This window comes from Babylonia areolata, chromosome 1 (assembly GCF_041734735.1).
Source record: "Babylonia areolata isolate BAREFJ2019XMU chromosome 1, ASM4173473v1, whole genome shotgun sequence".
NCBI classification, from domain to species: Eukaryota; Metazoa; Mollusca; class Gastropoda; order Neogastropoda; family Buccinidae; genus Babylonia; species Babylonia areolata.
The window spans coordinates 8,534,552-8,545,630 of NC_134876.1; the positions used below are offsets into that span (position 1 = coordinate 8,534,552).

General features: G+C 46.7%; 1 protein-coding gene across 1 annotated transcript; it reads right to left on the minus strand.

Annotated features, from left to right (window-relative positions):
* Nucleotides 1-1,267: 1,267 nt before the first annotated feature.
* LOC143290704 (uncharacterized) lies at nt 1,268-2,578 on the minus strand. Its single transcript, XM_076600223.1, has 3 exons — nt 2,393-2,578; nt 1,769-2,261; nt 1,268-1,689 (listed from the first exon to the last, which is right to left on the minus strand). The coding sequence occupies exons 1-3, from the start codon at nt 2,576-2,578 to the stop codon at nt 1,268-1,270; spliced, it is 1,101 nt and encodes a 366-aa protein (XP_076456338.1).
* Nucleotides 2,579-11,079: the final 8,501 nt, after the last annotated feature.

Here is an 11,079-nt window from a genome sequence, read left to right on the forward strand (position 1 = left end):
CGAGGACTCGCTGCCATACAGGAGGGTGCTCACGACGCAGGCTCTGTAGATCTGGATCTTTGTGTGCTCAGTCAGTTTGCTGTTGTTCCATGCTTTCTTTGTCAGTCTGGTCATGGTGGTAGCTGCCTTGCCGATGCGCCTGTTGAGCTCTGCGTCAAGTGAGAGGGTGTCTGAGATAGTTGAGCCCAGATAGACGAATTCGTGGACGACATCCAGTTCATGGTCATTGATGCTGATGGCTGGGGGAGAGTCAACATTTTGTCCCATGACCTGTGTTTTCTTCAAGCTGATGGTAAGCCCGAAGTCTTGGCAGGCATCGCTGAAGCAAGTCATGAGCTGCTGTAGGTCCTCGGCTGAGTGAGCGGTTACTGCTGCGTCGTCTGCAAAGAGGAAGTCACGCAGGCACCTCAGCTGGACTTTAGTCTTGGCTCTTAGTCTGGAGAGGTTGAAGAGCTTTCCATCTGTCCTGGTTTGGAGGTCGATACCTTCAACTGCAGGACCAAATGCGTGTTTCAGCATCACAGCAAAGAAGATTCCAAACAGGGTGGGAGCCAGGACGCAACCCTGTTTCACTCCACTCCGTATGTTGAAGGCAGCTGATGTTGAGCCGTCAAAGACGACGGTGCCTTTCATGTCTTCGTGGAAGGATCTGATGATGCTGAGAAATTTGGGTGGACATCCGATCTTGGGAAGGATCTTGAAGAGGCCATCCCTACTGACCAGATCGAAAGCCTTTGTAAGGTCTATGAAGGCAACGAAGAGTGACTGCCTTTGCTCTCTGCATTTCTCCTGAAGTTGTTTGAGGGAGAAGATCATGTCTATAGTGGATCTGTTAGCACGGAAACCGCACTGCGATTCAGGGTAGACTTGCTCTGCAAATACTTGGAGCCTCTTCAGTACTACTCGTGCAAAGACTTTCCCAACGATGCTGAGGAGGGATATGCCGCGATAATTATTGCAATCGCTTCTGTCACCTTTGTTTTTGTACAGTGTGACGACGTTAGCATCCCTCATGTTTTGTGGTACTTCGCCTTCACTCCAACAGAGGCAGAGGATTTCATGCAACTCGGTGATGAGTGTCTCTTTGCAGCACTTCAGTACTTCGGCGGGAATACCGTCTTTCCCTGATGCCTTGCCAGAGGCAAGAGAGTCCAGGGCTTCGCTGAGTTCATCTGTGGTTGGTTCTCCGTCAAGCTCTTCCAGCTCTGGTAGGCACTCTATGGCATTCAGGGCATCTTCTGTGGCTACATTTTCCCTTGCATATAGCTCAGTGTGGTGTTCTACCCAGCGCTCCATCTGTTGTTCTGTCTTGAATCACCTCCCCTGTAGCTGATTTCAAAGGGGCAGTTTTCTTTTGCGTTGGGCCCAATGCCTGCTTGATGCCGTCATACATCGCCTTGATGTTGCCTGTGTCAGCTGCGATCTGAATCTGGGAGCAGAGCTGAAGCCAATAGTCGTTGGCGCATTGCCTGGCACACTGCTGGACTTTGCTGCGAGCAGCACGGAGAACCTGGAGGTTCTGCTCACTGGGATTGGTTTTGTATGCCGTCAAGGCGTTTCTCTTGGCCTCGATGACTGGTGTCATTTCTTCTAAGTGGGCTTCGAACCAATCAGCTGACTTGCTGGTCCTTTTGCCAAAGGTGGACATGGCGGCGTTGTAGACAGCATCTCTGAAGTGTTCCCATCGGTCTTGGGCATTTGCAGTGGGTGGGCCAGGGAAGAGAATCCTCCAACACACGCGCAAACTCCTCCACTTTTCTTTGATCACATGTTTTGCTGGTGTCGATGCGAGGTCGGCCCTCCTTTCTCGTATGGTGCAGTCTCTTCGCGCGGAGCTTCACACTGCTGCACACCAAAGAGTGGTCAGTGTCACAATCGGCGCTTTGGTAGCTGCGAGTGATCTTGATGCTGGAAAGGTTGACACGTCTGGTGAGGATCAGGTCGAGCTGATGCCAGTGTTTGGATCGCGGGTGTCTCCAGGAGACTCGATGCTGAGGCTTCGTGTTGAAGAAGGTGTTACTGATGCACAACCCATGATGACAGCAGAGCTCTAGCAGGCGCTGGCCATTCTCGTTCATTTTCCCAGTGCCGAACTGACCCAAGCAGGTGGGCCAGGAGTTGTGATCGACACCTACTCTGGCGTTGAAATCGCCGGCGATGAACAGTAGTTCTCTGTCAGGAATTCTCCTTGCAGCAGCACTGAGGTCGTCATAAAACTGTCTTTTGCTTATGCTGTGGATGCCAAAGTTGGTGCGTAGGCACTGATTAGGCCGACTGGTCCTGAGGATGTTTGGAGTCGGAGAGACAGGACTCGCTCTGTTCCTTCTGCTGGTGAGGTTATGGACCTCAATAATCTGTTTCTAACTGCGAATCCCACGCCGTGTTCTCTGACCTCGTCTGATGGTTTGCCCTGCCAGAACAGGGTGAAGTCTCTCTCCCTCACAGATCCTGTTTCTGGGAGCCTGGTTTCTTGAAGGGCAACGACGTCCATCTGCAGTCTGCTCAGTTCTCTGTCGATGACGGCTTTCTTTCGAGCATCATTTACTTCCTGCAGGTCGTCAGAAAAGCCTGGTGTCATTGTCCTTACGTTCCACGTGCCCAATTTCAGGGCGGGAGTTTTCATTTTTCTGTTGCCTGGTGCATAGTTGTCGATCCGCTTGTCGGTTTTCACCCTAAACCCCACGCACCCAGTGAGGCTAACGGACCGTGGCGGGGCAGCACCTTACTGGCTGGGGACTGCCCAGCTTAAGGCGGGCGGTAGCTGCCCAGTGAGATGCGATGACCTCTCCCACCGTCGGAAGCAGCCCCTGGCGTCTGACTCTACGCCAATTGAGTATGCAGACTTATAACCGCTAGACTGCTACTTCCCGTGTTTTGTCGACGCTGCAAAGCGAAGCTGGAGTGACCTCTCCAGAGCGCAAAGCCTGGGTAAGTAAGTATGGAGGGCAAGCTGTTACCCATGCAGCAGACCCCCCCTCTCCACGTCGCTGGAATGGTCCATTGGAAAGGCAAGCGCCGATACACATGGTTCCAGTGCCGTCGCAGGAGTTGCCAGAACGTTGCTGTATACAGCCTCGGACTGCCTTGGGGACTCCGCCTCCGGATTTTTCCTCAGGGTTGACTCCCGAAGCCTTTCCAATAAGTGGGTATGGCCGCAAGGCAGCGGAGGTTTGAAATCAGAGTTTTCCTTCTCTTAGATGAGCTGTCTTCCCAGAATGATGAGCCCCATCCACCCAAAGCACTGGTTTTCAGGCGCCAGGTAACCCGCCTTCGCTCCTCCTATCAGTAGTAGAAGTACCGCCGGGCTTATATCTAAGCCACACGAGCAGGCTAGGAGCTGGACTTAGATGTCAGAGGCTGTTGGAGACGCGCGCCGTGAGGGGCATTTTATAGACAATGGGAGCTTGTCCCCATTGCCACCCCTCGGCTATGACTACCTTGGGGGTGTGAGGGGGTGTGAGGGAGTGGGCGGGTTCTTGCAGAGCTGGGCGTAATGTGAATGAATTAAGGCTGTTTTGTGACAGCATGTGTTGTGCTGTATTACTGTCTTTTGTCACAACAGATTTCTCTGTGTGAACTTCCATCCGCTCTCTCCAGGGAGAGCGCGTCGCTACACTGAGAGCGCCACCCATTTTTTTGTATTTTTTCCTGCATGCAGGTTGTTGTTTTTTTGTGTTTTTTTATTTTTTAATTTCATTTGTTTTCCTATCGAAGTGGATTTTTCTACATAATTTGGCCAGGGACAACCCTTTTGTTGCAATGGGTTCTTTTAAGTGCGCTAAGTACATGCTGCACACGGAACCTCGGCTTATCGTCCCATCTGTATGACTAGCGTCCAGACCACCACTCAAGGTCTAGTGGAGGAGGAGAAAATACTTGCGACTGTGCCGTGATTCGAACCAGTGCGCAAGATTCTCTAGCTTCCCCCTTCCACTAGGCCATCACGCCACATCACGACTGTCTGTCTGACTGTTTGTCTGTCCGTCCGAAAATCCTTGCCACATACATTGCCCCCTGCTCTGATACATTCAGACTTACGTCACAGCACGTACATATTCGCACACACACATGAACATGCACAGCTCACGATTCACCCACACTTACCACGTGCAAAACATTTTTTTCCATTCATACAGGTATTCTAAATGTACAAATAATATTTCTCGTTCTTCCTCTGGCCACAGGCATTCGTAACTCACTCTGTCACACTGTCTGTTAGTATGTATGTTCATCTGTTTATTTGTATGTCTGTTTACCTGTCTGTTCATATGTACGTTTATCTTTCTGTTAATATACCAGTTAATTTGTCTGTTTACCTGTCTGTTCATCTGTCTGTATACCTCTTCACCTGTCTATTTATATGCCTGTTTACCTGTCTGTTAATAAAAATGTTCACCTTTCTGTTGATATGTCTGTTTATCTGTCTGTTCATCTGTTCACTTGTCTGTTCGCCTGTCTGTTCACCTATTCACCTGTCTGTCTGCCTGTCAGTTTACCTGTTCGTCTGTCTGTTCACCTGTGTATTTACCTGCTTGTCTGTGTGTTTACCTGTTCGTCTGTCTGTTTACCTGTTCGTCTGTCTGTTCACCTGTCTCTTTACCTGTTTGTCTGTCTGTTCACCTGTCTCTTTACCTGTTTGTCTGTCTGTTTACCTGTTTCACCAGTCGGTTTACCTGTCTGTTTACCTGTTCGTCTGTCTGTTCACCTGTCTCTTTACCTGTTTGTCTGTCTGTTTACCTGTTTCACCAGTCGGTTTACCTGTCTGTTTACCTGTTCGTCTGTCTGTTTACCTGTTCATCTGTCTGTTTACCTGTTCATCATTGTGTGTTTCTTCCTCCTCTGCCCCCCCCCCCCCCCTCCACTAATTATTTGACAGTCAGTCCCCCCTACCCCCTCCATCCCGCCTTTCCGCCACCCCCCCCCCACTACCCCCCGTCCCCCCACCCTCGCCCCCATGTTTTGTTGGCTTTTCGGGTTTCCCTCTTGAGGTTAAAAACAAGGACGTTGGTTGATTCCAAAACTTTCGCCTATCTGTTGATCTGCTCGTCTGTCTGTCTGTCTGTCTGTCTGTCTGTTAATATGTCTGTATGTGTCCCTCTGTCTGTCTGTCTGTCTGTTGATATGTCTGTTCACCTGTCTGCTTACCTGTCTGCTTACCTGTCCGTTGACATGTCTGTTTAGATGTCTGTTCACCTGTCTATCTGTATGTCTGTCTGTCTGTTAATATGTCTGTTCACCTGTCTGTCTGTCTGTCTGCTTACCTGTCCGTTGATTTGTCTGTTTACATGTCTGTTTACCTGTTCACCTGTCTGTCTATATGTCTGTTTATGTGTCTGTTCACCTGTCTGTCTGTATGTCTGTTTACCTGTCTGTTGATATATATGTTCACCTGTCTGCTTACCTGTCTGTTTACCTGTTCACCTGTCTATCTAGCTGTCTGTTCGCCTGTCGATATGTCTGTTGATCTGTCTGCTCAGCTGTTTGTCGATATGTCTGTTGATCTGTCTGTTGATCTGTCTGTTGACCTGTCTGTTGATCTGTCTGTTTACCTGTCTGTCGATATGTCTGTTGATCTGTCTGTTGATCTGTCTGTCGATATGTCTGTTGATCTGTCTGTTGATCTGTCTGTCGATATGTCTGTTGATCTGTCTGTCGATATGTCTGTTGATCTGTCTGTTGATCTGTCTGTCGATATGTCTGTTGATCTGTCTGTTGATCTGTCTGTCGATATGTCTGTTGATCTGTCTGTCGATATGTCTGTTGATCTGTCTGTCGATATGTCTGTTGATCTGTCTGCTCAGCTGTTTGTCGATATGTCTGTTGATCTGTCTGTTGATGTGTCTGCTCACCTGTTTGTCGATATGTCTGTTGATCTGTCTGTTGACCTGTCCGTTTACCTGTCTGTTGATCTGTCTGTTGATCTGTCTGTTTACCTGTCTGTCGATATGTCTGTTGATCTGTCCGTTTACCTGTCTGTTTACCTGTTCGTGTGTATGTTTACCTGCCTGTTTACCTGTTCATCAGTCTGCTTACCTGCCTGTTTACCTGTTCATCTGTCTGTTTACCTGTTCATCTGTCTGTTTACCTGTCTGTTTACCTGTTCATCTGTCTGTTTACCTGTTCATCTGTCTGCTTACCTGCCTGTTTACCTGTTCATCTGTCTGTTTACCTGTTCATCTGTCTGCTTACCTGCCTGTTTACCTGTTCATCTGTCTGTTTACCTGTTCATCTGTCTGCTTACCTGCCTGTTTACCTGTTCATCTGTCTGTTTACCTGTTCACCTCTCTGCTTACCTGCCTGTTTACCTGTTCATCTGTCTGTTTACCTGTTCATCTGTCTGCTTACCTGCCTGTTTACCTGTTCATCTGTCTGTTTACCTGTTCATCTGTCTGCTTACCTGCCTGTTTACCTGTTCATCTGTCTGTTTACCTGTTCACCTCTCTGCTTACCTGCCTGTTTACCTGTTCATCTGTCTGTTTACCTGTTCATCTGTCTGTTTACCTGTTCATCTGTCTGTTTACCTGCCTGTTTACCTGTTCATCATTGTGTGTTTCTTCTTCCTCTGCCCCCCACCCACCCCCTCCACTAATTATTTGACAGTCAGTCCCCCCTCCCCCCTCCCCCTCCTTTCCGCCCCCTCCCCCCTTTCACTCCCCCCCCCCCCCCTCATACCCCCCATCCCCCCGCATCACCCCCATGTTTTGTTGTTTTTTCGGGTTTCTCTCTTGACTCAAATTGAGATTAGAAACAAGGACGTTGGTTGGTTCCAAAACTTTCGCCTATCTGTTGATCTGTCCGTCTGTTTGTCTGTCTGTCTGTCTGTCTATATGTGTCCCTCTGTCTGTCTGTCTGTCTCTGTGTTTTGTCTGTGCGTGTTCAGAGGTACTTTCTGTTTCCTCTGTGTCTCTCTGTCTGTCTGTAAGTCTCTCTTTCTCTTTCTCACTCTCACTCTCTCTCTCACTCTCTCTCTCTCTCTTTCATGTGTGTGTGTCGCCGGGGTGGGGGTGGGGGTGGGGTTGGGGGAGGGGTGGAGAATGCGGAGTGGGGTGGGGGACGTAAGGGGTGGGTGGGGGTGGACGGTGGACGGAGAGACATGCAGACAGACAGACAGACAGACAGAAGTGCTTTCGTGTCAAGTACGCCTCAAGAAATAGGCTATCGGATTGCAGCACCGCGATGCTTTAAATAGTTCTGTAGCACAGTCTTGCAGAGTTAGATTTAAAAAAAACAACGAAATTGGAACATCACGAACCTGTGTGTGTGTGTGTGTGTGTGTGTGTGTGTGTGTGTGTGTGTGTGTGTGTGTGTGTGTGTGTGTGTGTGTGTGTGTGTGTGTGTGTGTGTGTGTGTGTGTGTGTGTGTGTGTTTTCTTTTGAGACTCCTGCTGTCTTGGATTAAAGTTATCTTCGTATATCTTAACATCATTATTTTGAAGGATGGGGTCATCGTGTATGTATGTGTGTGTGTGTGTGTGTGTGTGTATGTGCGTGCGTGCGTGCGAGAGTGTGTGTGTGTGTGTGTGTGTGCGTGCGTGTGTATGTGAGAGAGAGAGAGAGACAGAAAGAGATAACTCAGAACTCAGAACTCAGAAATATTTTACTGCAAGGCCACCGGCCTGTTTGCAAAGGAGGTACATACATACAACCGAGACACACAACATACCGAAAATAAATGGGAAAGGGACCAATGTCATGGACACAATGCGTGCGTGCGAGAGAGAGAGAGAGAGAGAGAGAGAGAGAGAGAGAGAGAGAGAGAGAGTGTGTGTGTGTGTGTGTGTGTGTGTGTGTGTGTGTGTGTGTGTGTGTGTGTGTGTGTGTGTGTGTGTGTGTGTGTGTGTGTGTGTGTGTGTGTGTGTGTGTGTGTGTGTGTGTGTGTGTGTGTGTTTTCTTTTGAGACTCCTGCTGTCTTGGATTGAAGTTATCTTCGTATATCTTAACATCATTATTTTGAAGGATGGGGTCATCGTGTATGTATGTATGTATGTATGCTTATGTGTGCGTGTGTGTCTGCGTACATTTGTACTAAGCGTGAGTGTACATCTCTGTGTTTGTGTGTGCATGAATGCGTGTGTATGTGCGTTGGTTGGTCATTAATTTATCGTCTGTTCGTTAAAGACGGGTGGAAAAGTGTGTGTGAAGTGTATGTAATTATGTGTGTGGTAACTTGATTGAACTGTATACAATTACAAATGTGAAAAGAAATATAAATTTAGAATGGAGAGGGCAATTTGCGTGTATGTGCGTGCGTGCGTGCGAGAGTGTGTGTGTGTGTGTGTGTGTGTGTGTGTGTGTGTGTGCGTGTGTGCGTGCGTGTGTATGTGTGTGTGTGAGAGAGAGAGAGAGAGAGAGAGAGAGAGAACTCAGAACTCAGAAATATTTTACTGCAAGGCCACCGGCCTGTTTGCAAAGGAGGTACATACATACAACCGAGACACACAACATACCGAAAATAAATGGGAAAGGGATGGACACAACATTTCATTACTGAAAAGGTAGACAAAGATTTTTTTAGCTCGTGACATTTCCTGGAGTAACTTTAAGGTTTTTGAAAAGATATACTTGACTTACTTGACTTATTCCTCTTGATTCCGTGGGGAACATAGGGCCGCAACAACACTCCTCCAACGCACCCGGCTCTGGCTGGTCCTCTTCAGTTCGGCCCACGTCATTCCGGCTGCCCTTGTCTCTGCCTCAATGCTTCTCCGCCAGGTCTGCTTCGGACGGCCAACTTTCCTTTTCCCCTGTGGGTTCCAATCAAGAGCCTGTCTTGTGATGTTTGTTGCAGGCTTGCGTAGTGTATGGCCTATCCATCCCCATTTCCGTTTCTTGATTTCCGTCTCCAGTGGGGCCTGTTTTGTCATGTTCCAAAGTTCTTCATTGGAGACAACCTCTGGCCATCTGATGTTCAGGATGTTTCTTAGACATCTGTTGGTGAATGTCTGAAGCTTGTGGGTGCTGGTCTTTGTTACTCTCCACGTCTCTGAAAAGATATACAATCATGTCATTTCTTCTTTTTTCGTTATACCCTCGAAAAGAACATTAGTGAATTAGTCTATGAATACAAGGGGAGGGGGGGGTGATAAAGTAAATACATACACATCACAACAACAACAGAAATGAAAACCGAAAAAAAGAACAAGAGAGAGAGACAGACAGACAGACAGACAGACAGACAGACAGAGACACCGAGAAACACAGAGACATGCGCGCACGCACCTTCCTCGATAAAACATTTTTTGTCACTCTTTTCTTCTCCATCTTCTTCTCCTTCTCCTTCTTCTTTTTCTTCTTCTCTCTATCTATGTATTTCTGTTTTGCGCGTGGACGCATGCGCGTGTCTCAGTGAGTTAACATTCAGAGTAATCAGGTGTGGAATCGTCAGCAGATATAATTCAATATTCACATTCGTACATCGACATTTCAATCTTAATAGAAAAAAAACCGAACAACAACAAATGTCAGAGATGCTTCTGCAGTCTGTATACAGGGTTCCCCAAAAGTTACGGACCACACGGATACTGGCACAGTTTTCTTCTTGGAGTCATGCTGAAATGATGCTGATACTTTTGTTTTGTGATTGATTGATATGGATACTTACATAGCGCCTATCCTCAGACAGAGACGTACCAAGCTCTAAGCGCTTTACAAACATGGGGTCATTTACACAACAGGCTGCCTACCCTGTGTAGAGCCGACTGACGGCTGCCACTGGGCGCTCATCATTCGTTTCCTGTGTCATTCAATCAGATTTTTTCAGGCACGCACACACATACACAATCAGACAAACATGTAACATTTAACATTTTATGTGTATGACCGTTTGTTTTATTTGCCCCGCCATGTAGGCAGCCATACTCCGTTTTCGGGGGTGTGCATGCTGGGTATGTTCTTGTTTCCATAAACCACCGAACGCTGACATGGATTACAGGATCTTTAACGTGCGTATTTGATCTTCTGCGTGCGTATAACCATACTGGATTTCTATAAAACGACCAAGCAGACAGAGCAGCAAAACGAGGAGCAAAGAATTTTACAGGAAGTATAAAAGTAAATTTGCCCGTTGTCATACAATGAAAATTAGCAATATCCAAGAAAGCGACTTTTACAAGTGTTCTTCTCTAAAACCTCGTCAGTGGACTCTCTCCGACTTTGGTCCGATTCGCACACCAATTCTAAGTTTAACATTTATTATCTAGTTTCAGACTATTTTCTAGTTTCAGTCTAATATCATCATCTTAGATGAACAGACTATAAATAAATATACGAACGTATTATCTAATTCATTTCGGACTAAATATTGCCCTAAAGTCAATACCTTATGCTTCACTAATGAGAAAATAAAAAATATAATTTTTTTACTCTGATTTGATGAAGCCTTACCTGCACGAAAGTGTTTCATCACATGTGACTGGGAACGTTGATGTTTTTGACTTTTTTGCATTCGTTACCGGTTGCTTCCCTTGGCTAGATTAGCGACTTCTCTTTTTACGAAGTCCATTAAGTAATTTTCTGTAATTGTACTAAAACACTTATCTAAAATTACACCCTCCATCTTCCGGGTTCCCCCCCCTCCCCGCCACCCAGTTCACCTCTCCTTCCCCTCTCCTCTCCGAAATGATAACACTCAAATGTTAAAATTTTTTTTTTTAAATCGATACTCTAACAAAATGTCCACAATCCCCAGTATGCGTGATAGGACATTAAACAAAATTCATCTTCCAAATGATGCTGGAATTTCCGGGAAAACAAACGGTGAATGCAGTCTATGTTGTAAGTGCACCACTCGTAAACCAGAAGGTGATTTATTTCGTGCACGTGTACATTGAAAAACCACGGTGGTACCATCGTTTATATAAACCACTGAATAAATAAATGTAATCGATTTTTTTTTTCAAATCCATTCTTTTTTTCTTTTTTTAAGAACTGTTCATGAGCACACGTGTGAATGAAAAGAAGCGTTGATTTGACCAGTGAGAGGGACACTTAACTCTCTCCATACGAACGGCGAAAGAGACGACGTTAACAGCATTTCACCCCAATTACCATCATCAAAATACTGCAAGCGGAAGGCTCTTAT